Source organism: Erithacus rubecula, assembly GCF_903797595.1.
Source record: "Erithacus rubecula genome assembly, chromosome: 2".
Classification (NCBI taxonomy): domain Eukaryota; kingdom Metazoa; phylum Chordata; class Aves; order Passeriformes; family Muscicapidae; genus Erithacus; species Erithacus rubecula.
In genome coordinates, this window is record NC_136685.1 from 70,169,744 (window position 1) to 70,197,702 (window position 27,959).

A 27,959-nucleotide genomic window follows, 5' to 3' on the forward strand; every position below is an offset into this window, starting at 1 on the left:
TTACTTGGTATCCTTGACAATCAGACTGCTACATACACAAATTAAGCAAAAATGAAAGAGAACAATCTGTTGAGATAATCCAGAGCTGTTAGTGGTATTTTGAACAGTTATAACCAGATCTTTTTAATTCTGCTGTCTGGAAGATATATCTTGGATATTTGGAACAGATATTTGTAGCACTGTTTTCCAGTGAACTGAGCCCAAACGAGGGAGAAGAATATACTCCTGATTGTTAAATGGAGATTGGCTGGGCATGTGTGTCACCTTTAAAAAAACAGATTAAACCTTTCAGAGTAAAAGTAATGCATTCTTTGCTGTTTGAGACCATTGTCTGTACTGACTATTCAACTCATTAGTTCTTTTCATGTTCTTGTAATGAAAATGACTGTAAAGGGTGTTTTTTGCAAAAGACTACTAGAATGAAAACTAAGATCCTTCAAAATTGTTTTTGATAGAATAAACTACAAGGAGTCACATACAATGGAGCTTCTAGTCCCTCCTTGTGTGCTTCAATCTCAGAAGAAATATTAAAGGCTGTGAAGGATTTGGACTATGACCGTTATAAGTATGTGGTATCAGTGCTAATTGTGGAAAAGGCAAATCAGGCAATGATTGTAAGCAAACATATTATTTATTATACCTTTTGAAAATTAAAACCCATTTTTATAACTGTGTTATCTCCTAGGTCTTCTTTCACATTCAGCATCTTAACTTGTTTGAGGTGATCCTGAAGCTTTTATGTTCTTTATGGGTAGTAATATCCCAGGTGACAACTCAAGGTGCTGCTGTGATTTTGTCTAACTCTCTGAAGGTTGTTGCCTTCATGTGTTCAGTAAGTGGTAAACAGCCTCTACTGCACTTCCCTGCCACCCACTTGTTTCTGCTGCATGCTTTGCCAGTACAATTGCATGAGTTCAGTAAATTTTGTTTTTCATTGTCCAGTGTACTTGGATCTCCATTTGGGTTCTCACATTCAGCACAAAATGCTGCGCAGTTGTAGTGTGGGGTGACATGGAATAGAAGGGTGGCAAAACAAGGGATGGTAACTGCAGCTGCCACCAGATATGCTCCTGAGACTTCAAGTTAACACCAGTCATCTGAACTTGGAACACCTAAAATAAAAGGATTCTAGATTTTGCTGCATTGGTATATAAATTTAGCATTCCAAAGTCCCATTGGCATTCAGAATGCTTCTGCCTGTCTAGTAGAATGTCAAAGAACACTTCTACTTTGGAGTGTTCATCATCAGTTCTTAAAACCTCATTGAAATCAACCTGTGTTTAGTGAGTTACATGAAACAACATTTGAAGGGTTGAGCTTCAGTACTAAATCCAGTTTGTGAGTTGCCTGCATCTACCTGCTTTTCTGGTGCTGTCTCACAGTATGCTGTGAGGAGTGCTTTGACTGAGGAGCTGTAGGCGAAAATGGATTAGTGAAAGTGGTCCAAGTTAACTTTTTTCTCCCAAGGAATATGTTTATTCCAGCCACCAATTCACAGTTTCGCTTTGAAAACAATTTTATCAGAATTTTATCCAAAAGACTGAGAGCCCAATAAATGGTCACAAGTAGGCGGGAGTAAACTGGAGGCGGAGGAATGGAGGATTTGACTTCTTGATTGCATATGTTCCCAAAACTAGTATCTATTCACACAGACATTCTACTGCTTTCGAAGGGGTGCTCTTACAGTATGGTAACTTGTAACAAGTTAACAAGAGAGAATTGGGGGTTTGGTGTTGATATTTTTGGATCTATTTGGGAGTAGGTAGAGGGATCTATTTGGGTGGGACCTTTACTGTGAAGAACATATATTTAACATCGAATAGGAATTGTTAATTTTATTCAACTTTGCATTGTTGTTAAAAGCTGTAACTCTGCTAATATGATTAGATTAGCATTTAGATAATGCTGGATGTTCTTTAAAAATAAATAGTAAAACTGCTGTATATAGGTTCACTTGTACCTTTTTCTTTTTTATCCCTTTAGGTTGCCAGCAGATGCCTCTGGGATGCTCAGAGAGACACTTGGGTTTCAGCTAAATGTGAAACTGATACATTTATTGCACTAGCATTGGTAATGGCTTGTTATTATGACTAAAACTCTGAAAGTTACAGCTGCATTCGTGCATCACAGTACATGGTATATTTGAAAATTTTCAAAATATCATTATTTTAATATTCTTTTTTGTCCTTTTGCTGTTGGCACATTCCAACTGACATACAGTTGAGATAATTTTGCTCGTTTTGCTCTGTTAAAAAAAAAAAAGAAACCAAAAAACTGTGTTGGAAATGTTTATGGTTGAGTACATATGGGCTTCATCTGTTGTAAAGCTCTGCTGTGGAAGTGGGAGCAGCTGGTGTAAGGCCAAACATTGCAAAATTTTGAATGTTGCTTGTCACTTGGGTGCCTAGGACTGTTAACCAATGCTTACATGCAGTTGCAGGTATCAGTTTTCTTAAAAGCATGCTCTTTGTAAGAAAAAGCAATGTTCATTTTGCATTTTCATAGTTAGCATCTACGATAAAATGCTAGTCTGCCTAGAAACTTGGCTGGGAGGGAAGCTGTGTTTTGCAGTCCTAGGAACTTCAAATTTCCAGCCGTTTGCCTTGAATGAAGTGAAAGTTATTAGGTTCCGGGGGTCTTAGCCTTTGGTTAAGTATCGCCTAGGGTCTGGTTGGTGAGCAAATACTGAATTGAGCGAGGTAGGTCACTTTGGTTTAGAGGCTCCTGGTGGTAGTGGCAGGAGGACAATGGGATCAATCGTGAGGCTATTGAGAATTGGTCCGTAACTGGCAAGGGCTGCACCGATTGTATTGTGTAACATGAGATTCCGGCAGATCCGTGAAGTGTTTAGACATCCACTTCTAGATCTGCCGCGCGTGGAAATGGAGCGCCGGCGCCTTTGCCATGTCCGTTCTATTGTTGGGAGCTGAAAGCAAACGCGGATGGGGCGGCGGTGCATCCCAGCGCCCCATGGCCAGCTGGGGTCCGAGCGCCTTTGGAGCCGCGGCGGGGCAAAACCCGAGGGGCGGTGAGCAGCCCGGGTGGCGGGTGGGCGCACAGGCGGGGCGGGGGAGCCCCGGCCGGGGGCGGCGCCGGGGCTGGGGCGCGGCCGAGCGCTTTGTTCACCGGCGCGGGGCCGTGCGCGCCCACGGGGCCCGGCTGGGGTCGGGAGCGCGCGCCGCCCCGGTCCCCGGGAAGAGGGTCGTTCCCGTGGCGGGCAGGGTGGGCCGCGCTTCTGCTCCGCCCGCCCGTACCGGCGGCACCGGCACCGGGAGGCGGCGCGGCGCGCAGCCGGCTCGGCGAGACCGCGCAGCGGCGGGGAGCGGCCGCACGCGCCCTCCCTCCGTCGCAGGGGCGAGCGCGCTCGTGGCGGCTCCTCCGAGTGCGCCCCCCGCCCCCCGAACCCCCCTCCTGCGGGGGCTGATGGTTCACAAACGTAGCTCGTCCCCGGCTGACGTTCCCGGAGACGGGAGCCCGCCGGCGGAGCGCAGCAGCCCGGCCCTGCTGGGCGCCAGCTCCCGCGCTCGGCGCTGACCACCCCGCCGGGGGGATGCTGCCCTTGCGCCCCGCGCTGCTGCCCAAGCGCTACCGCGGCGGCTCGGCTCCGCGCTCGCGGACGGGCCGCGCGGCCGCCCGAGCGGCGGCGGCAGGAGGAGGAGGAGAAGGGCGCGGCGGCGTCTGCGGCGGCGGCGGAGGCGTCGGGTCCCCCGCGCCGGTCCCGCGGGGCGGCGCCGGGGTCGGTGCGGGTGCCGGTCCGGCGGCGCGGGCCGGGGTCGCCGCGGGCTGCCCGGAGGGGGGCGGAGCAGGAGCCGCCGCGCCCGTGCGCGCGCTGGCCGGTAGGGGCCGCTGCCGCTCCCCGCAGGGCGCGGGGGGGCGGGGCCGGCGGGCGCGGCGCGAGGCCCGGTCGCGCGGCGGCGGCGGCGCTCCTGTTGGCCCAGCCGGCGGCGGCCATGGCGGCCGTGCTGTCCCCGCGCCTCTGCGACAGCGACCCGGCCACGCCCGGCGCGCAGTCCCTCAAGGTGAGAGCGGGTGGCGGCGGCCGCGGAGCCGCGGCGCAACAGCCGCCTCGGCGGGAGGCCTCGCGCGGCCCCCGCGCCCTGACCCGCGCCTCCCGCCCGCGCCGCCCGCCCCGCGCTCACCTCACGCCCGCCGGGGCAGCCGGGCGGCGGCGGGCGGCCTCCCTCCCCCGGGCCGAACTTTGTGCGCGGCTCTGTGGGGCTGCGTGCCCGGGGCCGTCCTCCTTCCCAAAAGTCTCTCGGCGTCTTCCCGGGGGCGGCGCGGCAGCTGAGCGCTCACCGCGGCAGCGCCGCAGCCGGGAAAGTTTGGTCTGGGTCGGGCAGTTCCGCGTTGGCCCCGCCGGCCGCTCCCGCGCGTCCGCGGACACTTGTGGCGCCAAGGACTCCGGCCACATCCATAGTCGCTCCGTGAAACACGGCTCGGGTGGTTCGGGCTTCTCCATCGCTTAGTAAGGGAGCTTTACATCCATCTTTCAGGGATAGACGTACCAAAGTTTGTAACGTCGCCATGTTTCGTAAGGACTAACAACTTTTTTACAGAAACATCCGTTTTCAGGGCGAAAGGGGTTTTTTTGGACTGTTTAACTTTTCATGTAAAGAGAGCCACAGAACTATCTGTTTTTTTTCTCTTTGAACAGTAAAGGTGGTTGAGCAACATTTTGCCTTTAGATTGCAGATGTTTTCACTTCTTATACTAAGTCATCTGCATCACACTGGACTCGTGTGATTGAATTTCGTGAAGTTTTAAGCAAATAAGGAAACAAATTGAAATGGAGAGCACTGATCTCTCTATGATACAGATACTCATTCTTTGTAACAGTATCAGGTTTAATAAATGAAAAGTTACAAAGCGAAAGGAGAAACTGATATCAGGCACTTCCACCAAACTGTCAGGTTGAGATCTGTCTTTTAAAGACATTTTAAAGTCTCTTGGAAGTTTTAGTGTATCAAAACAACCAAAGAGGGTTGCTCTGGCCCTGTTAAGGTATTTGTCTAGCAGTTAAAAAGATCTGGAGTGCATTAATATTCTTGTGGGAAGTAGAAATGAGCTACTGATGAGACCCTGTGTCACAAAATACTCTAATGCAGTGTTTTAACTGGGGGCTGCTGCTTCATTCTTCTGCGTTCATACAGGGTATTCTCAGCAATACTAGGAAGTGGCATTACTACTGGTAATGTGAGTGGAGATGCTGCATTCTGCTTTTTTTAAGGATGGCTGCACTAAGAAAACACAGTTTCTTTAATTTTGCTTTTCTATTGTTATTACTGTGTGAAAGATGTTCTTATTGCTGCTTAAAGGGAAGAAAAATACTTGTTAAAATAGCAGAAAAGAAGAAATAAGCCAAAAAAATCCATGACACAAATGTTTTTTGCCTATGGCCTGTCTTGATTATAACATTGTGAAATATTGCATAATAAAAGTAATGTACAGTTGTTTGCTGCAGTATTTTTAAGTTTATATTTCAAGTAATATGTTAAGTAAAACAAACTAGAATGAAAGACATCAGCAAAGATAGGCCTAAGAGTCATTGTTGTCATTATTAAATAAGTGAGTATAGTTGGGCTTGATTCATTTATTTCTGACAGGTGCATTCCTTTTGCTTAAACTTCACAGGAGTTAGGAAATTGATTCTTTCTCTCTGCTCCACTTTAGGGATTCAGTTAGTTAAAGAACTGTTTTGATCTTGATTCAACTCCTGGTTACAGTAGGCAATTCACTTAAAGCTTTCTGCTTTCTGTATCTCAGTTATGATCAGACAGTGTTGGTCACTAAATGCTTTGAGATTGTTGATAATGCAGGTAGGAGTTGCACAGCATTATGGGACAACAAAGCACTGGAAAACACGACATCAACTGAGTCACTGTCTTCTAGATTTTACAGAAATCTTTGTTTTGCTTTGGTCTTTTTTTCTCTTCTTTACTTTTTATTCCCTTTCATTATATTGATCACATGAAATCTAAATAGTGACACCTATCTGAATGTTTCTTTGTAATAGCTTTGTTCTCTTCTGTATCTGTCGTAATGCCAAGTTGGGTTTTTTTCTTCCATATATTTTTTCATCTCAAGACACAAGTCTTTGCTACTTGCTTGTAATGATATTTTTTGTGAATTGTATACCATTCTTTTTATTTTAACTTTATACCTATAAACTCCTATATACTTGTATACCTGAAAACTGTGTTGCTGTAGGTAATATTTTCCCTGGTTTTGTAAGCATCAGCTCTCAGCAAGGAATTGAGGTTTTTGTTTTGCACCTGCTTTTGGTTTGGAGTGCTAGTTTGATCAAGTGTCAGAGGTAGTTTACATCAGGAATTATGGACTTGGTGGTCAGAGCTACAGCTCTGTCTATTCAGAACTCCACCTGTACCACAGGTGAGAAGCCACCCAGTTCTCCTCCTGGGCTACCACGTGTCATGCAAGTAGTTTATAACAAAGAATAATTTGTTATGTAGACTGTCCTATGAGTTGTTTCTTAAGATTGTCACAAAATGGCATAGCAGTTGAAGTAGATTTAAATTTTGGATTGCCTTGCAATGTTTATGTGTGTTTTGCAGTATCATTGGAGTAATATAACTTTTTAAATATTTATTTTCATTTCAGGATGACACAGAAGAAAATTCCAATGATGGCAGCCAGCCATCCAAAAGACGGCGTATGGGCTCAGGGGACAGTTCTCGGAGCTGTGAAACTTCCAGTCAAGACCTTGGGTAGTACTGTTTTTCACAATTCCCACCTTTTATTGCAAGTCTGACTTTATTGTTCGGCATGGTTAAGCATTAGGCCCTTTTTCATTACTTGTATATTCTTCATACATATTTCTGAATTGAGGTGATGTCCTGTAAACAACTAGATGTCTATTACTGCCAGCACATTTTAAGGCATTTTATTTTAGAGTGCTGCAAAAAGTGCTGATTTTCTGATTTACAATCAGAAGCACAGTTTTTAAAACACTGCATACTTGAATGAATTTTGACTCTGTAGTAGTTGCTTTTCCTGGTGTCCTCTCCATTATTATGGATATCAGTTTTTCAGATTCTGTTCCTTAGCATGTTGATAAATGGTGATTTATATGTTGATAAATGGTGATTATATGTGAGGTTGGGTGTAACAAACTGACTTTTGAAATAGGTTAACAGGATGCAGTGTTTTAAAGTGCTTGTCCAACTTTGTAGTTATTTTTCATTGACATACAAATAGGAATTACTGAATTTCTAGAGATGTAGGTAGTATTCTTAAGGATTGTTGTGATTTGTTGTAACATTGTTCTTATGTTTAGGTATAGTTATTTTCCTGCTGAAAATTTGATAGAATACAAATGGCCACCTGATGAAACAGGAGAATACTATATGCTTCAGGAGCAAGTCAGTGAATATTTGGGTGTGACTTCCTTTAAAAGAAAATATCCAGGTATTTATTTTTCAGGTTTTTCTTCTAAAAGCTTGTGTCCTTAAACAGTTTGAATGTAGTCTGTGCTTCTTTCGTTATAGGATAAGCTAGCTGTTAAAAAAAAGGCTCAGGAAAAGCAGACCTGGATTATACTTGTACTTCATATTTTCATTACTGAAAATATAATGTATCCACTGGTTTTCAAAGTAGTGTAAGACTGTGTTATTGCCACTGAAAATTTGCAAACAAGTCTGATTTGAGGGTTAGATCAGCAAGTAATGTTTGAAAATTGATGCTAGTTTTATTTTTAGTGATTTGTTGATGATTTCTTAATATATCTCTGTATCCTGTTTCCTGAATTGTAGCAGCATTCCTACACTGTGGAAGAATATTAAAGAACATATTTGTGGAAGTTCTAGTACTTGCTCTCCGTTATTCAGAATTGTCCAATCTGGGTCTTTTGTTGGGGAATTTATTTTTAAAAGTCATGGTGAAAGAAAAAAGACTGTACTCTGAGTGTTTGGAAAAATTTTCTGCATCTGGAGTTACACATCAGGTTTCTTTAGTTTTTCTGTAAATCATAGCTATAGGGAGGGACTTGACCTACTATAAGTCAAAAAAATTTACTGTGTTCCTACGTTGTTTGTTAAATTTAAAATTAATAAATTAAGTTAGCATAAGCTTCTTAGAATGGCAGTATTCTACAGGCTCTAGCTGCCTGGAAACAAGGCTGTTGAAATACTTTGATAGTGTTTATGGGAGAGTTTCAGTTACTGCACACATTTTTATTTCTCTTTTTTGGTTTTTTATTGAGATTTAGAAAGGCGAGATTTATCTCACAAGGAAAAACTCTACCTCAGAGAACTAAATGTTATCACAGAGACTCAATGCACACTAGGTAAGAAAACAATTTGTTAAGACTCCTTACTGCAGTATGAAAAGTATGGCACTCTGAAAAAGGGATCAGTTTGGTAGAGAAGAATTGTATCCTTTTCAACTGGAAGCATAAATTCTGAAATTAAAGCTGGTTTATTATTAGCTTAGTAAATTGGCCATCATGTATCAGTGTTCCAGTTTTATTATTAACATATATTTTGGAGCTATTCTAGTTACTTGGAGGAGATTTTGCTGTATTCTAAATTAACTTGTAGAACCTTTTTCTCTTAGAGGCCAACAGAATTGGGTGGTCTCATATATATACATTATATGTATATATATGTACATTGTGGTATATATTGCATATGTATGTACAGGATGTCTATATATATATTAGTCTTATTTTGGTGCATTACATTGGAGCCCAGCAAACATCAGTGTATCTTAAATGGTTCAGCTTCTATGTCAGAAATTAGAAGAGTGTATATTAAGGCACTTGAACATTTCTTGAAATTGATTGATGTAATTTCTGAGGCTTATATTTTGAAAGGACTTTCTTCTTACTCTTCTGATATATGTGATTTGGACATGTTTAAATGATCATGCCACATTTTCTTTTTTTTTCTTTGCATCATGGGTCTTTGAAAATGTAATGTCATTAAAATATTACATTCTGCCTTATAAAGCCAAAAGAGATGTGTGCTGAGTTAACTACCCCTGTTTTTAAAATTATAATTATCATCAGTGGTAGTGGCATAAATCATTCTGTGCTATTATTGTCCTTGTTTTGAGATCAGTTGTGTTGGAACCTTCAGAGGAGGAGATCTGCATTGTCGCTTGGTCATTGTGAGATATAAATAACCTACAGTTACTTTTGCCAGATAGCATCATTATTGCTTTTATTTATTTTAGGTCTAACAGCTTTGCGTAGTGATGAAGTCATTGATCTTATGATTAAAGAATACCCTGCCAAACATGCTGAGTATTCTGTTATACTGCAAGAGAAAGAGCGGCAGCGAATAACAGATCATTACAAAGAGTATTCTGTAAGTAATTACCACTGTGTGAACCAAATCTGCAGTGGGAGTGTGAGACAAGGTTCTTCTCAAACTGATAGTGACATACATGTGAATTAATGTAACTGTTTTTATTTCAGCAAATGCAGCAGCAGAACACACAGAAAGTAGAAGCCAGTAAAGTTCCAGAATATATTAAAAAAGCTGCCAAGAAAGCTGCAGAATTCAACAGCAATTTAAACCGGGAGCGGATGGAAGAAAGAAGAGCCTATTTTGATTTACAGACACATGTAGGCAGATTTAAATTTCTTACCAATTGTGAGGAGGCAGCTCCTTGTTTTAGTGAAGTTGGTTTTAGTACCATTTTAACTATTTTCAATGGGGTTGATTATTTTCCCACTCATACAGAGACTTACAGTTTTGCCATTAAATGGGTTATACTGCTAAAGATAATAATCTCAAATATGTTGAACCTGCAGATTTTTTTAACTTGAAAGTACTTGTCTGAGGAAGCCCTAAAAATCTCAGTGTTATTTTGTTATCATGTCTTTATTCTGATAGTGGTAGCATAAAACTAAGAACGTTCATTATTCTTATAAATGGTAAATTCTTCTTTTGAAAACTTCCAAAGTTTCACCTAACAATACCTGGAGTAAAAAGGAAAACTATTTAATACTTAAAAGTATGCTGCCTGCCAGTATTATGCTCTTGTTTTTCGTTAGGTGTTGTATTTTTTTTGTATTATATGTTTAGATGCCTCTATGCTTGATTAAATAACATTATTAACCGCAGTGCTGTTCTGCTTCTACAAAGGCAGTGAAGCAAAAGTTTTCTCTGCAAATTGTTACATGACAATTATGGAAAGCTTTCATTTTCCTGGTATTGACCATGTTAGAGACAAAGTAATGGATTATTACTTATATTTCCTTCTAAGAGAAGGAAGGCTTATTGTGTAAACTTCTCCTTTCCACATATTTCTATGAATAGATTTTTTTAATAGTACAGTCTGGTTGTGGGATTAGATGGACATGTTCTTTCTAAAGTGTTATGGACTAATAGTGATAACTATGCTAAAGATGCCAGCCACAAATGTTGATGTTTACTGTTTCAATTGCTAGATTTTAATTTCAAAATTATTTTTCTTAATATACTGTTAAAAGGGCTCTTACCTAATCTTTGTTCAGTTCACAAGATACTTAGGAATTGGATTTAATCCATGATATTGTTTTGTGAGTGGGATCTCTTAGCATTTCAATGAATTGAATTTCTCATGGGAGAACTCAGGTAGCTGTTCCAATTCAGTAAAACAGGCAAGTTAAAAATTACTTGGAGGAGTATTTGGTGAGGAAGGCTCTGCTGTTTTTATGTGAAACAAAATGTCATTGTTTTGTATTAAACAATGCAGATTATCCAGGTGCCTCAAGGAAAATACAAAGTCTTGCCTACAGAGAGAACAAAGGTTAGTCCTTATCCAGTGGCTCTCATACCCGGCCAGTTCCAGGAGTACTACAAAAGGTATTTTAAAAGCATTCCAACTGCCAGTTCTGTTGCACTGAACTCTCTTGTCTACATCTAACAGGTGGAGAATATTTCAGTGTCTTTGCTGTTTCAAATTAATTTTAGTTTGAGACACTTGATAGTCTTCAAAGATGTATAGTGTGACAGCTTGTGTCAACAAAACAGTACTGACTGCAAGAGCACAGTCTCTGCTGATGTATTGCAGTGCCTGAGATCTGGCCTGCTCAGTTATTTACCATGGTAAAAAGGGATATTGATTTCACTCCTGCCACTCTCCTGTTTACTTATCATCTGCCTCTGCATGTGTACTAAAATTAATGTTTTTGTATCAAAATGTTGTGATGCTGGCTTGTGATCTCATGTCTTCTGTGTGACAGTCTTGCTGTTCTATTTTGAATTTTTACAAACTCTCTTAAATTGGTCTGGTTAAATTTGATGTTGTGTTTGTAAGTAAGAGAGAAAGACATTGCAAGCTGGACCTTTAAATTTCATGAAAAAGTGTTTCTTGACTGTTGACATAAATTTAAGATTTTACTAGCAGCATTCTACCATTGAACAAATCTGTACAGATTTAAAGATTTTACTGAAGTCTTACTGTTGTACAATAGAGATGGTATTCATGGTATATGTGCTTGGTTTTATGTAGAGAAGCTCTTTATCTGCATGTGCCTTACTCCTTCCAGTGTGGGTTCATACAGCCCACCCCAAATTTGCATGTTACAGGACACTCCTGAAGGACTTCAATTTTATTAAATCAATTGAATTATAATTACTTCATATTATGTTTATTTTGCACTTTTTAATCTGCTAGGGAAACTGCTTTTCCATCTCAGTGGTCATGAAAGACATGGTCTTTCATTATATGCATCAAAATATATCCTGTTCCTTGCAATGCTTTCTTCAGCAGTAAGAGGACTTTCACTTTTTTCTTAGTCTTTAAGGTTAAAAAGAAAAAGGGTGGATTATGCATGTTGAATTGTATCTGGCTGTAAGCAGTGTGATTACACCTTTATATTCTTCTGAAAATACATTTTGATACGCATTTTTTTGTTCTCAATAATCAGCTATACAGCTGCAGTCTGACATGTTTTTGTGCCCTGGATTAGAATTCTGCATGTTATACATGTATATACACGTATATATACATTCATAAACAAAGTGTATGATGTGTTGGGTGTAGTAACATGGATTGGCTAAAACTTTACAATTACACCTGTCTTCCATGAATATCTATCTGCTCTACAAAGAAAACAAGTACTATACATGGTATCACATTTGGGAGGATAAATTCATGTTTCCTTTGTTTTCAGAACTGCATGTTTTTATGTGCTTTCCTGAAAAAAGAGAGACTCTTTCTTATTGAAGTCCTTGTGTACTCTGTGACTCAACGAATTTTATTTAACTTCAGATACTCTCCAGATGAGCTCCGGTACTTGCCGTTAAACACAGCTCTTTATGAACCTCCTTTGGATCCAGAACTGCTTACACTGGACAGTGATGGAGATTCAGATGATGCAGAGGAAGGGCGAGGTGATGAGAAAAGGAAAACCAAAGGCAATTCGGTGAGACAAATTGAAAGCATTCTTCAACAAAAAAATCCTTTTCCTTCACTTTCATTAGTTTAATTAATTTCTTAGAATCTTTCAACATTCACAAAATGAAGGAAAGACCTTTTTTAGTACTTCTGTTTATTTCATAACATTGCTTTCTATTGCTTTGTGTTTTGGTCCATTTTTGGAGGAAATGGGACAAATATTTGATGTTTCAGGCCTTTTCTTCCTTTTAAAAATTTTCTTCTATTTGTTTTGTTTTGTTTAAAAAAATTTTGAAGAAATTTCACAGTGCAGCTCTTCATTATGCCCTTTTTCCCAAGGGGAAGTTGTTGGCATTTCTGAGGAGAATGAATACTATAGTTCAGGTCACAGTATATTTTGCTGTTTGAAGTCCCACAGAATCTGTCCCTAAAGCAAAGGTGATGATAACCTCATAATTTTTTTTTTTTTTGTGATGTGGAAGCAGCAAGTACTCAGTCTCTCCACTTCACAAAAATGTAAAATTCCCTTAAGTTTCAGCTAACAGTTAAACTTTCACTTAAACTTTTATAGTGCTTTAAATGCTCAAGAGCCAACTGAGATTCAAATTAGCTAAGTACAACTGAACCATTGGTGTATTGCTTCAGTTTTTGTGTTGGTGACAATCTCCAGAAGTTTAACCTTAATTTTAACAGCAGTGGAATATCACAGTGCATTTAGCAATTTCTGGCATGATTGATGAACATGTTTGATGGTGGGTATGTACAATTCTAAATTTTGTCATAAATACTTTGAATTTGTAAGATACTTGTTGGAAAAAGGAAGAGGTCAGCTTGTAGGTTAACAAAAGGAGAGCTAGATGTTTAATACACTGTTTCTGCTTGCATTTTTTTGAGAAGAATAAATGATATAAACATAGCATGATAAATGTCAACTCATAATTTTGGTTTAATCACACTCCAGCTTTTTAACCGCTGGTCAGTTGGTCTTTAACCCTTTTTTCCCCAATTTTATTTTCCATTGACTTGTATTCTCATTAATGGTAGAGAAAGGTAACTGAACCAAGCAGACTACCTTTTTGATTTTTTACAGAGGCTGAGATTTTTTTATTTTTTTATTGTGACAGAATGCAGAAGGAAAAATGTCCCTGAATTTGAAAAGTGTAGAGAAGTGTGGAAGATTGATAATCAGATTCCTGGGAAGTAGTTTTGGCTATGAGAGCAGGGGTTCTTAGCTAGTTAGTCATTGAGGGGGGGTGTATGGTTCAGAAAAAACACAGAGGTGGGACATTGACAGATTTGGGCTACCTACGATTTGTCAGATCTTGTGAGCCCCACAATATGCTTTATAACATTTCCTTTTTCACACCTCTCCCCTGCTCCACTGTTGGAGTTGATAGCAGTTTTCTTTTCTGTAGTGTTTTAGTGGGTCTGACCTAAATAGTCCTTCCCCTACAGTAATGGTGAAACACACTGTTTCTTGTTGCCACATAGTTCCATCTGCTTTTGTGTTACACTCTGCCATTTGCTCTGTGTCTGTTTTGTCTGTTTTGATTTCAGGACCTGGGGCACAGGCTAATTACTATTTACAGAGTGTGTTTTACTCTAGGGTATCGTTATTTAGCTTCTTGGGTTTTATTGTAATAAATGTGGGTAATCCTACTGCTTCCTTCTGGAGCTTTTTGGAAGCCTTTATTAACACTTCTCTGAGAAAAGTCTTGTGCTGCTGCTCTTAATTATGCCACAATTCTCTCACCCTCTTTGAACCTCTTGGCTTTCTTGCTTCCTCATTCCTCAAAAAAAAAAAAAAAAAAAATAAAAAAAAAAGCTTTAACTGCAAAGTAAATTCTGTTGTTTGGTTCTGTATTAAATGTGGAAGTGTGTTTTGCCATTGATGGCATTCTTCTGCTGCAGTCCAAATTAAATACTTCGATTGCTCCTGGTGAAAACAGTAGGTGAGGGTGGCAGAAAAAAACCTTCACATGTTTAATTCAAGGCAGCCCTTGTACGCTTTAAATGCATGGCAAGGGCACTTTAAACTTTTTGGTGGCCCTTTACGTTGTAAACAGCATTTAGTTGATTTCTTCCTGACTTCTGATGAAAACACTTCAGAGAATTACACTGTTGTGCTCCCCATACTGGTACCAAAACCAACTGCAAAAACATGGCTGCTGTTGCTGATGCCAGTCTCTTAAACCAGAAAAAAACAGATTATGAATGTTGTGACAAAGGTGTTCTAGATTGTGATAAACCCCATGCTTTTGCAGAAGGAGTGACATATCCTTCTCTTATCTTAGTTGACTCTAAGAGGCATAGGAAAGACTTGTTTGTCTATCCAAAAAAATAAAAAAATATAGCTATGGTATTTTTATTATAGGACAATTCGTCTGGCAATGTATCTGAAGGTGATTGCGCCACAGACAACCAGGAGGATTCTTTTCAGGGAAGACAAAAAACAAGAGACAAAAGTGCTACTCCAAGAAAAGATGGTTCCAAACGTTCTGTATTACCCAAATCAGTTCCTGGGTACAAGGTAGAAGAAAAAAGCCCCTGACCGAATTTTACTCACCAGCTTCTTCCTGAAGTATTTGGTTTTTTCAATAATGTGGAACTTCTGCTTGCTGTACTTCACTAGCTGTTCTCCTGTTGTGTGCTCCATCTGTTTGCTTCCTTATTTCCTTTTGCTTATATTTCATGTGGGGCTTTTCTTTACCCTAGCTGTACAATGGCCTCCTGTTGGGTTAACTTCTTAGATTCATAGGCAGTAATAGTAGAAAAATCCATTGTGGATTTATCATGGGAACTCAACATCTTTCTGTCTGCTTTAACATAGCAGCCAGAAGTACGTGCCTAGCATTCGCTATCTGTTTTTTTTTTTCTATTTCATATGGCAGCATACCAAGAGATCAGTCCTGTAAAGTGCAGCTGTATGGCTGAACATACTGCTATGACATTCATTTTAAGTACAGCCTTTTATCCTGCAATGTTACTATGTATAGGATGGAAGGCAAAAAGCTTATTTCAGCTTACTTCAGCTGTATAGACAACTATGTAACCCCTGTAACAGTATTTGGAAAAGAGCTTTTTATGTAATTCATACTATATAGTAACATTTGTGGGCAATATGCTTTTATCTAAACTAGAAACTTGGTGAGGATTAAGACATTTCAGCTATAAGCAGTGATTGTCAAACCTAGGACCCTCATCTTCAGTATTCCTGTATAATAATTTTGAGAATTATCATATAAGTACTTTTGAGAATAAATAGGTACAGACATGCATCATTTAGGTGTTACTATTCTGCATACTGAGGGAGGATCTAAATAAACTGTAACACATTTAAAATGCATAATTGTCTAGTCCTGTTCCACTGAGAGGAATTAGAATATTTCATTGACTTAAATGGGAGCAGGAATAGACCCCTAAAGAGGGAAAACAGTAAGTTAAGATAGGGTTGAGTGTTTGCCAGTCAGGAATGCTTATTGACAGTTATGGGACAAGGAACACTTGTTAGTGACAAGTTTGTACATACTGAGAATCTGTCTCAGCAAAAGTGAGCTGTTGATGGCTTGCATTTTATGTTTATAAATATTTACTGTCTGTGTTTACCAAGTTAATAGGAAATAAATTATAACTTACAATAAGAAGCTAATTTCCAGCAAGAATTGGGTAGCTTTGATAGATTTCCTCTACATACAGTGTCTGTACAATTTCATAACAGATGGCAAGCTCCATTTGCATTTTCTGTTTTCAGGAACTTATTAAGAAACGCATAAACTGTGTAGATTTAGACTGTGGTTACCACATATATATATATTTTTTTATATGTAATTTTGCAAGAAGTTGTAGACATAGAATGCATTTCAGTATTCCCATGAACATGAAATCCAAAGGTGAAGGCTGAAATTCTGCTTTAGCTTTAACTTGACATTAGAAATTGTGCCACTGATTTACAGAAGCTTCAGTTAGCTGTGAGATGCCCAAGTGTTTGATTAGTTCAAACTATTTAATGGTCTAATGAATGCATTGAGAGAGAACTGGTGGACCAGAACTTTCAGCAAAGTTTTGAACTTAAAATTGTAGTAAAGCGTTAGTAATATAGAGCACTGCATGTTGAAAATGGATTCCCATAGCAATTACTTATTGGTTCAAAATCACTGATTTTCTCAGTAACAAGGTCTTATTATAAATTATATATTAAAGTGCCACTTTGCAATGTCAGCATGCCTTGCCTGTGTCAGCTATCCAGCTGTTGTTCAGTCAGGGGTGGGGATGATTGTTAGGAGGGTGAGAGGATTGGTTTTCTTGTTTGTGGGAATATTTGAAATCTTGCAATAAGCCAAATTATGTGAGCTGTTTTAACAGGCAAGACAGAATGATTCTTGTTTGTGAGTCTATAAAAACACCAGATAACAATATACCTACCATATGTGCCTACATGTTAAGGCACTTTTAGCTGAAGGCTTAACTGATTCAAAATGTTTGCCCTGTGAAATCTTTATAATACTTTTGTTCTATATTGTTCTCTAATACTGGACTATTTTTGTAGAACACTAATCTTTTGGTTACTTGTAGTTGAAATTGAGGGATAATTGCTATGGCATCAGCATATATATGTACAGTTATAGCAACATTATGAGTATTACAGGATTCCATACATTTCCACTGAGTTATTTTCAAGTAAAAGAAATACTGTATTTTTTATTGGAGTCTTTTTTATTGTCAGTTCTTTAACAAAGAACAATTAGCGTGTGTTTTACATTTTGTCATGTTACAAGTAGTGAGTCTGTTGCTGCAGGACTGACTGCTACAATTGCACACACAGGGTACTGTTAAAAGTACAGGAGGTTTTTTTGCACATAAAACTGAAATGTGTTGAATATCTTTATTTTGCAACACTTCTGTTTCGGGTCACTGTATATGAAAATGTAACGCTTTGCATTCAGAATAGGATGTTATAAAAATGATGTAGTTGGAAAGCTTACTTTGAGAGCTGCAGCACAGCAGCATGGAAGTGAAAACCTACACAGCACGTCATCATTTTGACCCTGCATTCATTTTGTCTCCTATCTTATCCCAATGAGATGGGGATATAGAAAGCAAAATTTACTCCTAATGAGATGGGATATTGTGACTTCCCATTTGGAATTGACAGACATTTTTATAGCATTTCTCAAAGCCATTTATAGTGGTAGAATGGAACTGGATTAAAATGTGAATAGGCTTTATTTTTAAAATTTTTGTTTTTGTAAAAATACTTCCATACTGTTGATACTTCATTATTAAAAGGCTGTGATTCTTACTCCCCCCTTTATAATATGCACGGTTTCTAATGAATACAGGTTAGTGAAGTAAGGCTAGATGGAAGCCTTGTTAAGAAATGCATCTGTAGCAATGTCTGCCTTGAGAGTTATGTGTATCAGAATGTGAAGACCTGTAACACTTAGATGTGTCCAAAAAGCAGCTCACTTTGGCTGGAGTGCTGGGGAGTGTGCTGTTGTACATTAAAGGCAGTAAAATACAAATCTGTAGCAAGCCAGAAGTCTGATTAGAAAAGTGTGCTTGCTATTCTAGAAAGGCTCAGTTTCTTAGATTACAATACAGTTTTTTAAAAAAATAGCCTAAACAATGGAAGGGTAAATGCTGCCACACTGACAAGGTTTAAGCATGTGCCACTTTTGTTGGGAGGAGCAGGGTATAAAGGTATACATGTAGGACACGTAGTATAGTTAACAGTAAAAGAGTTTATGCGTGGTTTTGCTTCCATTATATTTATTATTTTGTAAAGATGTTTGTGTGTCAGACTTCTTTTACTGTTTTATTATATTTATGTATGAAACAGGTTGACTTTGCTTTTTTAAAATAAATAAGCAAAAAAAAGTGTCTATGAATGCCTCTGTCATCTTTTGAAGGAAGTTACTTATAAACATATGGTGTGGTGTTTTGCTTTCTTGAATAAAACTCCTTAGACCAAACAATTTGAAGCAGGCTGTACCCATGTTTTGACATAAAAAGCACACTGAAAATGTCAAAGAACTTAAAGCAATGCATCCTGATACTTCAAAAATGAGTCAAAATACTAATTACCTTGCTAGGTGCTATCCAAAACTGGCTGGGGAAATAAACACACTTAAGTTGTATTGCAAAATATCTTTGCAATTTTATTTATTTATTTATTTGTGTTTTCACTTTTAAAATTCGTTTTAAAATTAAACCTCATTCTTCTCCCCATGTGTGGTTGGTACTTGACTGAGATTCTTGCTTACTGACAAGCTGAGCTTCCTCTGCTAGCTGGGTCTTTGCAGCAACATTGTTTTTTAAAACTGGCACTAGTCAGTTTAACATCAATGACTACATTAATGTAGGCTACATTTCTCACTAATTTTATTATTCAGCAGTCAAAGCTCAACAATGTAACTCCTGCCATGTTTCTGAAATTCAGAAAGCCTTACTTCTTCCTCATGCCTCATCAGGATGAAACTGTTGGTGTATCTATGGAGTTGGCACACAGAATACAAAGGCAGATGTTCTACATTGTAACAACCTGCCATTTCTCTTACCCTTTATATTGATCTCATAGACCCAGACATATTCCAGATGAGCACCCAGAAAAATTGTAAATGTAAATTTCTAGTCAAATGCAAGGCTCTTGTTTCTTATATGATTATGACTGGATACAAGAAGGAATGGTAGAAGAAGTACAGCCCTGTACAGCATAGCTAACCAGATAATTTGAAACTGAAGATAGATAAAATCAAGTTTATATATAATTTCCTTCATAAACAAGAAATCCACACAGAAGTTCATAAAGTAGTATTCTATGTTGGAAGAATCTTCCCGAAATTTTTCACCCTATGTCACATTTAGTTTACCATGAGGAGAATGTTAGCTGGTGAATTAATGGGAATAGGCAAGTACGTGCTTTTGATCCAATTGGATTTATATATAACTCACTATGTATGACAAATGCAAAACTTTATGGAATTAAAACTATGATTTTTTTCAGTGCTGCTGCTTGTCACGTGTTTCAGGGGTCACACATCCTGACAGACAGTTTATTAATTTTAATAGTTAAGGAGAGATTACATTTCCTATTGAATCTGTAAATTCTTCTGGAATGAATTTATAGCCCTCTTCTACCCTTCCAGCCAAAGATCATTCCAAATGCTATATGTGGAATTTGTCTGAAGGGTAAGGAGTCCAACAAGAAAGGAAAACCTGAAGCTCTTATACATTGCTCCCAGTGTGACAACAGTGGTGAGTATCTACATACACTAAGTGGATTCCTAAGGGAATTTGACAGATCTCTTTGTGGACATATTTGGTGCACTCCATGTATAGCAAGAGTTTGGTTGCCTTTTCTGTCCTTTGTTACGACCCCTTCTCTCATGTTCTCTGTGCTTTCACACTCAGTGCACTGTGGGATCTCGCCAGGAGGTGAGCTAAGCTTCATTTGGTAAAAGCAAACAGTCTAACTAATTTAAAATTTCATTTCAGGCATAAAAGTAATAATACTGGTTTTCACCTAGGCCACCCTTCTTGCCTTGATATGACCCCGGAGCTTGTTGCTATGATTAAGACTTACCCTTGGCAATGTATGGAGTGTAAAACGTGCATTATATGTGGGCAGCCTCACCACGAAGAAGAAATGATGTTCTGTGATGTATGTGACCGTGGCTATCACACTTTTTGTGTGGGGCTTGATGCTATCCCTTCAGGTAATGAAGTAAGAGTTACTTGTTCCCTTCCCACTTCCTCTGAGTCTTGCGCTCACTTTCAGAATTAATACATGCATTACTTTTGAAAGAATAGTTTAAAACAAGTGTGAAGGGTAAGAGTAAGAAACATTGTAGGAAAGCATTTACACTATAGGATCCAATTATTTTCTGAGCTTTATTTCTGTATATTTGGTTGTGCACAGTTAAACCTGGCAATTCCTCTTTAGGAAATATAATTGGGTTTTACAGCATAATGCAAACAGACTCACTCAGAACTACCTTTTTCCATATCCACAGAATACTGAGAATAATTCTCTCTTTTCATTGCAGAAACCTGTAAAAGAAACTGTATTGCTGCATATTGCTAGAGTATAGCTTTCACATTAATTGTGCCGTCTTAGTTTCTAAATGAAATAGTTGTCCCAATTCCATATTTTTAAATACCTCTTTAAACCCTTTAATTCCCTTTTTTATTCTTAAACATCAAAACTGCAACAGAAGTACCTCCATGGCAGGCAGGCAAGCCAGTAGCTTTAAATCGCCCAGGCACTCATATCCTGTGGCCAACTCAGGGCAGTAGAAAGAAAGTAACAGGTGCCACTGTTGCTTTACATGAAATTCTGAGTCCGTGGTAAGTTCATGAATACATATTCAGTGGCAGTATTTCCTGGACAGCACTTAAAACACAATGCCCCATTCTGGGAAGCACAGGAGCCAGCTGTCACTTTCATATGGGCTCTTTGAGGCTGACCTATGAATACAATCAAAATATATTATGTGTCTACAAAACTACAAAATTACCAAAGTAGCCTTTGATTCCAGCTGTTGTAATATAAACAGTTAAATGCTTCCCCAACTGCCATTCATTTCTGCTCTGGGTAACTTCACAACCTTGAACTGTAGTCATTCACCTGAAAATATGACTGGCAAACTCAAGCATCGTTTGTAAAGCCATTACCTAATTACCTCCTTTGAGTGCTGGCATTTCCTGAGGTCCATGAAGATTGGTGTAGCCAGTGGGTACACATAATGAGTCTGCAAGGGAATTGTGTATGCTGCTTTATAGAAAAATGCTCAATTTTAAAAGCATTTGTTGTTTGCATTAAAGGAAGTACTGCAAATAGGTAAGCACCTTACAAAATGGTGAAGGGCTGCCTAAATAGATGAGAGTAACAAACTTAGTTTCCTAATAATTGATAACTTTCTTTTCTTAGGTCCCTGGATTTGTGATTGTTGTCAGAAAGAGCCTCCTGTACCCAGAAGAGGAGGAAGAAGGGGGAAAAACAGCAAGGAGGGCTAAAAAAGCCCTAAAAACTTGCTGTCCAAAACTTAACTGCACAAATTAAAGTGATATTCTGGTGCTATTTAATCAACCACTCTATAAGAGGAGCAATACCACTTTTTTTTTTTCCTTTTTACTAAATAAAATTTGTCAATATAATGATTTTTTTGTGATACAAGTCACTAATGTCCCGTCAGGTGTTTAGAGAGGCAAGCCAAATTCCCATTCAATAAAGAGAAGTCTTTCAGTAATTAAATTTAAATTATACATGCAATTGTATAAAATTATAGTAACATACTTGTTTATTTCAGTACACTCATCAGTAAGCTCTGAAAAAGAAAATTACAGAGCGATTTAAATGTACTTTATTTGCATAGCAACTGTTATTCTGAAACTCAACCAAAGCAAAAAGTATTCCTGGTAAAAGTAACTTCTAAGGAAAAGTGGACATGAGATGACCTTCTTACAAAATCCCTTTCAGCAGAAATTTTCCTTTCAAGCTAATGACATTCATAAATATGTGCTTGAAAAAAATACCAATCACAAAAAGCTATCAAGGGAAGTGTAAGAAAGCACCCCTCAAGTTTGAGATACCTATACACTGTGTCATTTTTAATGAGAGACGAAAATGTGATACTGACAAGTAACAACAGCTGAAGGTTCCCTCTCCCTGCAGTAACAGCAAAGAAGCAACATGCACTTGTTCAGGTCATGGATTTGTAGTGGTGATGAGTGACTGGACCACCCTCTGTTTTACAGGGGGCTGATGTGATGCAGAGCACACACAGTCAAAACACAGACCATCATTCCCTTAGGTGATTGACTGTTTTCTCCTTCCTTCACTCTAAGCTCCTCAACTTCATTAATACTCTCAAACACATTGCTGATCAGTTTTACTGGAGATGTTTGCCCAGAAAAGAAGCAGGTTTTATTTTTAAATATGGTCTAAATTGAGAGGGGGGCTGAAGTGCAGTAGTTTATTAATTTTTCTTTATAAAAAACAATAGAAAATACTGGATTGGAATTGATTTTTCTAAGCACCTATTTTAAGTGAATTTAACAACATTCCAACTATACATTCATTTTTAAGCCCTGATCTCTGAAGAGCACTGAAAATACTGTGCTGGCTGCTCATTTTATGTACTGGGGAGGATTTACAGTATAAAATTAAATATGGCTTTTTCTCCCCACTTCCTTTCTGGTTTAGGAAATGTAACCTGAATATCTCTTCAGGAACATAGTGAGTATTAAATATTACAGCGAGTCATTCATACCAATTTCACAGGATGAAGTGTGACTTAAGTCCAGTGTGTATCAATTTAAAAAAGGATTTCAAGTATTAATTTCAAGATTCCAATAAGTATTGTCCAGAAAACAGACTCCTCATCCTGAGATTCATCTTCTGCAGACTGTGAGTACTTGTGGTGTGCCTCCATCTCCTCAGGGTTGTAAGAAGCCTCACCGAAGGGGTACTGCACAACTGTTCGGTCGTAGTACACCTTCATTTCGAACTCGCTCTCCAGGTGAGAGGGATGGCCGTAAATCCCTATTCCCACAGGGCGGCGGAAGTGTGCCGGCACGTGCACGACGTCCTGGCCACAGGTCACCGACTGCAGCTCGTACTCGTCGAAGCTGGGGTGCAGCGTCACATCGGACACGTACAAGTCCGCGTCACCTTTTAAACTCCGCATCTGAAGAACGATCTTCCCCTCGTGATTTAGTCTCAAATAGCTGTAGTTCCCCGCTCCAATCTGACCTTGGACAACATGAAGAAGAATCCATTCCTCCGGGATGTCCTCCTCCTCAAAAGCATTTACCACAAACAGTACCTGAGCTGTCACAAATACTGCCAGGATTCGTCTCCAGTGTGTTGCCATGGTCTTCAGTTGTATTTGGATTCTTCCTGTGGCCCGTGTGCAACCTCAGGAATACAAAACACAATTCAGATTTTAGTATATTCCCTTCATTGAAGTAATCTATTATTTTATTTAATTTGGTAATTGTTATATATCCTCTCTAGTCCATACAAAGTTAGCTCCAATTGTGTTCATTAACTTGTACTTTTTAGTAGTCACAGAAACCAGTGCTAAGATTCAGAACTTTGTCAGAATAAAATGGCTTAAATTTCCAAAAATTAAACAGAAAATTAATCAAGCCAGTGTTCTTTCAATAGAACTGACATAGAGACTTTAGTCTCATTCTACCTGCGTACATGTCAAACTTGACAGATACCCAGAAGGGATGAAACCCAGTAATGACTAACTTTACTTAAACCCAAAAAACAGTTAAGGAAAGGAAGGCTTTTGCATGCTTGAAGATGCTTAACTTTATATGAGGCACTTAGGGCATCCTATTTGTTCTCCCATCCTCATCCTCTCATCTCAACTTCAAAAGACAGTAATGGTGTAAATCTGGATGTGAACTTAAAGCAGTAGGCATTCCAACTTGCAGTTAACTTGGAGTTAGAAATAAAAACAAATTATCTAATGAGGTAATACATTAATTTATGATCCTGATGTGTGGCTTGCTTCTAGGACCAAATTTGGCACATTTTCCCTGAAAAAAATGCATTTATTTCCAAGAAGGTTTTGTTACAGTAGAAACTCTCAGCTCTTTACAGCACTTGCATACAAAAGGTAAGGCTGAAATCCTGGGACAAGGGGAAGATGGAAAGTACTTCTGCAAGATCAAGGCTCTTACACAGCCTATTCCCTCCGTGCTGCACACTCCCAGTCGGGCAGCCTGAACCTGTCTGCCACACTGAACAGCTGCACTCAGTCTTTGTGTGCAAAGCAGCAACATCCAAACCTTGCTGAAGGCTTCCAAAGTATACAGCTGACTGAATTTGACATTCAAATCATGGGAGCCACAAGCCTGAACAGTTTCATGTTTAAGAAAGAAGGTTCTCATCCCCTCATTCCTTCCATAACGACACTAATTTATCTGAAACTAGAAAGCTGCCTGTAGTTCATTTTATGCCCTGATAGCATCAATACAAACTGCATTACTTCCACTGAGATGTCACTTAAAACGTTTTAAGTTGAAGAGATCCAGAGGAGAAAAAAAAAAATAATGCCCAACTATTTCTGTAGTTCGACGTTTCCTGTCCCAGAGGCCTCTCTACTGCGAGGCCACAGTTCTGCAAAGACAGCATAAAAGAACGAGGTGCAGCATTCGCTGAACCTGCCAGACTGACAGAACTCCCTCAACAGCCACTGGAAAAAACAGTCTTTTGTCTCGCCCGTATGAGGGAACCGACTCTCTGTCACTTGTACATCCAAGTAATGATGAAAGAGCCGAGCGGAGCCACAGGAGGAGCTCCACATCTGACCAGAAATTAATTAAAGTTCTATAGGAAAGAACGAAAGCGTCCTGGCGCCGGCGCAGCGCTCGGGAGGAGCGGCGATTCCTAGAGACCTTGGACAGAGCCAGGAAGGAGCAGCTCAGCCCACGGGGCCCGCCCCCGCCTCTCCGCGGGCGGGACCCCCGCCGGGGGCGGCGGCGGCTCGGGGGCCGCGGGCGGCTCCGCGCCGCTCCCGCCGGGCCCGGCGTCACCCCGCGGGCCGGGGGCTGGGGCGCGGCTCACCTCCGACCTGCCGCGGGGCTCCGGCTCCGGCGAGGCCGCGGCCACGGCGCGGAAGAACAGCGGGGACTCCGCGGACGTGCGGCAGCGCAGCGCGGCCGGGGCGCCGCGGGAAAGCCCCTCCCCGGGGCGGGCCCGGGGCAGCGCGGCGGCCGGAAGGAGCCGGCGCCGAGGAGCCGGCGCGCAGGGCGGGACGCTGCCCGGGAGCCGCTCGCTGCGCCCGGCCGAGCCCGGCCCGCGGCGCACGGGGCAGTCGCTGGGGGCGGGTGGAGCCGCCGCGCCGCCCCCAGCGCCGCCGGTACCGCCCCGCCCCGGCACGGCCGCGCCCCCGGTATCGCGAGAGCGCGCGGCGGGCGGGCTGAGGGGCCGCGCCGGGGGCGGAGCTGCGGCCGTGGAGCGCTCGTTTATCACGGGTAAAACCACAGCTGGGAGAGCCGTCCGTCAGCGGCACCGGGATCGGTGCGAGGGGTTAGCTGGAGGATGCGTGTCCCTCTGCCACAGCCCCTCAGCTTACTCGACCGTCGGCATAAACCTGCCTAAGATCACAGAACAGAAAAGCAGTATGACCAAAAAAAACCAACTCTGTTTTTTGTATACTTACTGATTTCAACAATTGCCTTGACTTGGCTGCGCTGCTTAAAATCATAAGCAAGAGTGAAAGGCTGAAAGTAGAAAAACAAAATGCATGGAGTGCATTATGCTCTGAGAGATTCAAGGGCCCTGTGCTAACTGAGATAATGCTCTGTCTTCAAAGCCCTCTAATTTCATAAACCCATGTAACTTGTTATCTTCATTCATAGCTCAGGCAAACTGGCTACGTAAACTGCCAAATGCAGCTTCTGATAAATTTTAGCTTTTTTTTTGAGTCAGTTTTGTTCATATAACGACTTTTATTCTGCTTAAAGCATTAAAATACTTAAGTTGCTAGACTTCATTTTTGAAGTTATGATCGAGTATTGAGAACACTACAAATACAGTGTTGCACACAAAAGCATGATATGATAAGGAGCTGTTATTCCAGCAGTCTTTCATTTTCCGCACAGATGTCAGTTTCTGGAGGTGCTGGAGTGAGTCCAGAGCAGGGCAATGAGGCTGTGAGGGTTCTGGTCATACAGGGACCAGCTGAGGGAGCTGGGGCTGTTCACTCTGGAGAAGAAGTGGCTCAGGAGACCTTGTCACTCTCTACATGTGGAAGGAGGCTATAGCCAGTTTGGGGTTGGTCTTTTGTCCAGGCAACAAATGGCCAGGCAAGAGGAAATGGCCTTATGGTGTGCAATGGGAGCTGTAGCTTGGACACTAGGAAAAATTCATCACAGAAAGGGTGTTAGACACTGGAATGGGCTTCCTAGGGAAATGCTGGAGTCACTGTCCCTTGAACATATATTGTATTGTATATATACTGTATATACAACATACATATATATATTGTATATATATAGTCTGTGTTGTATTATATATATGGTATATATATGTGATTTGAGATAGGTGGATACCCAAGGTGTGGGAGGGAGTATGTGGAGCCAAGGTCTTTTAGCATTGTGTTGCACAGAAACAGGTCATTGCCAGAGCTGTTTCATGGGGCTGTGGTGAGGTATAAATTTCTCCCTGCACACTTGCATGTCAGTAATCATCAGTCAAGAAATCAGTCCAAGATCTCTGATACTTCTTTGGATTGTTACTAGTTGTTATGGACAATAGATTGTTGAAAGTATTGTAGGTACAAACATTAAAACTTGAACATAAAGTTAGGTGAAAATTGTAAAAAAGGAAACTGCTTAACTGCCTGGAAGAAGTTACAAAGATGTAGCATGTTTCAGAGCAAGTTCTTTAAGACTCCCAGTGGTTGTTTGCATGTCAGAACACCGCCTTTTTTTGCTGTGTCAGCATTTATTTTTCTTTACCAATGACTAAACTGTTGTAACACATTCATGACTGCATTGCTTGTGAAAATTGTCGCCAGCATATTAACAATAAAATTTTCACTAGTATTCCCAGCCATGAGTCACAGTTTAGAAAAACAGTGTCACATGCAGTGCACTGAGTTGCCTTTGTGCAGCTGATTCTCAGTACAGTGGCTTTATCCAAATTCACATGAACACAAAAGGGAATTTTCTGGTACTTTCCCTAGGCAAAACTAATAAACACAAGGAGACTAGGCTGTCAGTGACAATATATATCAGATGCTTACACAGGGCAAAAATGCTTGTAATGTTAATTACAGATAGGCACAATAAAGACATTCCTATAGAAAGTATCTATTTCAAAAGAAGTTGAAGTTGATATTGACTGATTTGCATCAAAATGGTTTAAGTTGGTGCAAATACAAAACTTGATCATAAAGTTGTAACTTGAGTTGAAGGGGACTTCTGGACTTCTCCTGTCCACCTAATTAAACTGGGTTGCTCAGGGCCATGTCCATTTGACTCCTGGACAACAGCAGATATAGAGATCCATAACCTCTCTTCAGAAACTTATTCTGATATTCAACTACTGACATGATATTTAAAAAAAACAAACCAAAACAACCTGATTAGATATAACCCTAGTTGGGTTTTCCCAGGATCCAGTTTATTACTGAGTGCCTCTGAGAAAAGTCTCTCTGTCTTTCCTGTGTCCTCTAATTATGTAGTTGTAGGCAACAAAAAAGTCTCAGCTGTTTCTTCTCCAAGGTGAAGAGACCCAGCTCTCTCAGACCCCTCTCTCAGCTCTCTGATCATTTTTCTTACTCTCTACTAGAATTGCTCCAGTATGTCAGGATCTTTCTTCTACCAAAAACCCCAAAACTGGACACAGCACTGCAGGTATTGCCTAACAAGTGCCAAATAGAGGGGAAGGATCACTCCCACAACTTGCTGGCTGCTCTCTTTTACTAGTACAGCCAGGGTGAAGTTGGCTGCCTCTGCTGCAAGGGGAACATGGTGGCTCGTGGCTCATATTCAGCTTCTCCTGCAGGATGTCTGGATCCTTTTCTGGGTAGGCTCTTCCCAGAGAGCCATCTTTCAGCATTTTATCTTACATGGAGTTACTCTGT

General features: G+C 40.5%; 4 protein-coding genes across 6 annotated transcripts in view; 2 read left to right on the top strand and 2 right to left on the bottom strand.

The window, feature by feature from the left end:
• DYNLT2 (dynein light chain Tctex-type 2) overlaps positions 1–2,176 on the top strand; it is a 5,182-nt gene extending 3,006 nt beyond the window's left edge. The window contains exons 3-4 of the mRNA XM_079333199.1: positions 456–614; positions 1,984–2,176. Coding sequence (XP_079189325.1) covers positions 456–614; positions 1,984–2,094 — 270 coding nt within the window. The 3' untranslated portion in view covers positions 2,095–2,176. The remainder of the gene's footprint in view (positions 1–455; positions 615–1,983) is intronic.
• Positions 1–4,364, bottom strand: part of ERMARD (ER membrane associated RNA degradation) — a 25,118-nt gene extending 20,754 nt beyond the window's left edge. Inside the window, exon 1 of the mRNA XM_079333137.1 lies at positions 4,140–4,364. The gene's annotated coding sequence lies outside the window, so the exon portion shown is untranslated. The remainder of the gene's footprint in view (positions 1–4,139) is intronic.
• On the top strand, positions 3,857–22,510 carry PHF10 (PHD finger protein 10). Of its 3 annotated transcripts, none has more exons than XM_079333169.1 (12): positions 3,857–4,019; positions 6,619–6,725; positions 7,295–7,425; positions 8,225–8,302; positions 9,193–9,326; positions 9,437–9,586; positions 10,702–10,811; positions 12,223–12,376; positions 14,723–14,878; positions 19,494–19,602; positions 19,875–20,063; positions 21,278–22,510. In XM_079333169.1, the coding sequence occupies exons 1-12, from the start codon at positions 3,951–3,953 to the stop codon at positions 21,361–21,363; spliced, it is 1,473 nt and encodes a 490-aa protein (XP_079189295.1). In that variant the 5' UTR covers positions 3,857–3,950; the 3' UTR covers positions 21,364–22,510. The 3 variants fall into 3 exon arrangements, with proteins under 3 accessions (XP_079189295.1, XP_079189294.1, XP_079189296.1); XM_079333168.1 differs by having other exon boundaries at positions 3,858–4,019; positions 8,219–8,302; XM_079333170.1 differs by lacking the exon at positions 14,723–14,878 and having other exon boundaries at positions 3,858–4,019.
• A 149-nt stretch (positions 22,511–22,659) lies between these two features.
• LOC306816758 (UPF0669 protein C6orf120 homolog) lies at positions 22,660–25,057 on the bottom strand. The gene is made up of 2 exons (XM_079333189.1): positions 24,932–25,057; positions 22,660–23,266 (listed from the first exon to the last, which is right to left on the bottom strand). Exon 2 carries the CDS (start codon positions 23,220–23,222, stop codon positions 22,665–22,667), a length of 558 nt encoding a protein of 185 aa, XP_079189315.1. The 5' UTR covers positions 23,223–23,266; positions 24,932–25,057; the 3' UTR covers positions 22,660–22,664.
• Positions 25,058–27,959: the final 2,902 nt, after the last annotated feature.

Excerpts from the sequence above, each read along its gene's own strand:
- PHF10 (XM_079333168.1), top strand. The coding sequence starts at position 3,951 with ATGGCGGCCGTGCTGTCCCCGCGCCTCTGCGACAGCGACCCGGCCACG. Across the intron at positions 7,426-8,218 it reads CTTTAAAAGAAAATATCCAG|ATTTAGAAAGGCGAGATTTA; the intron begins GTATTTATTTTT and ends TTTTTTATTGAG. Across the intron at positions 12,377-14,722 it reads GGAAAACCAAAGGCAATTCG|GACAATTCGTCTGGCAATGT; the intron begins GTGAGACAAATT and ends TTTTTATTATAG.
- LOC306816758 (XM_079333189.1), bottom strand. The coding sequence starts at position 23,222 with ATGGCAACACACTGGAGACGAATCCTGGCAGTATTTGTGACAGCTCAG.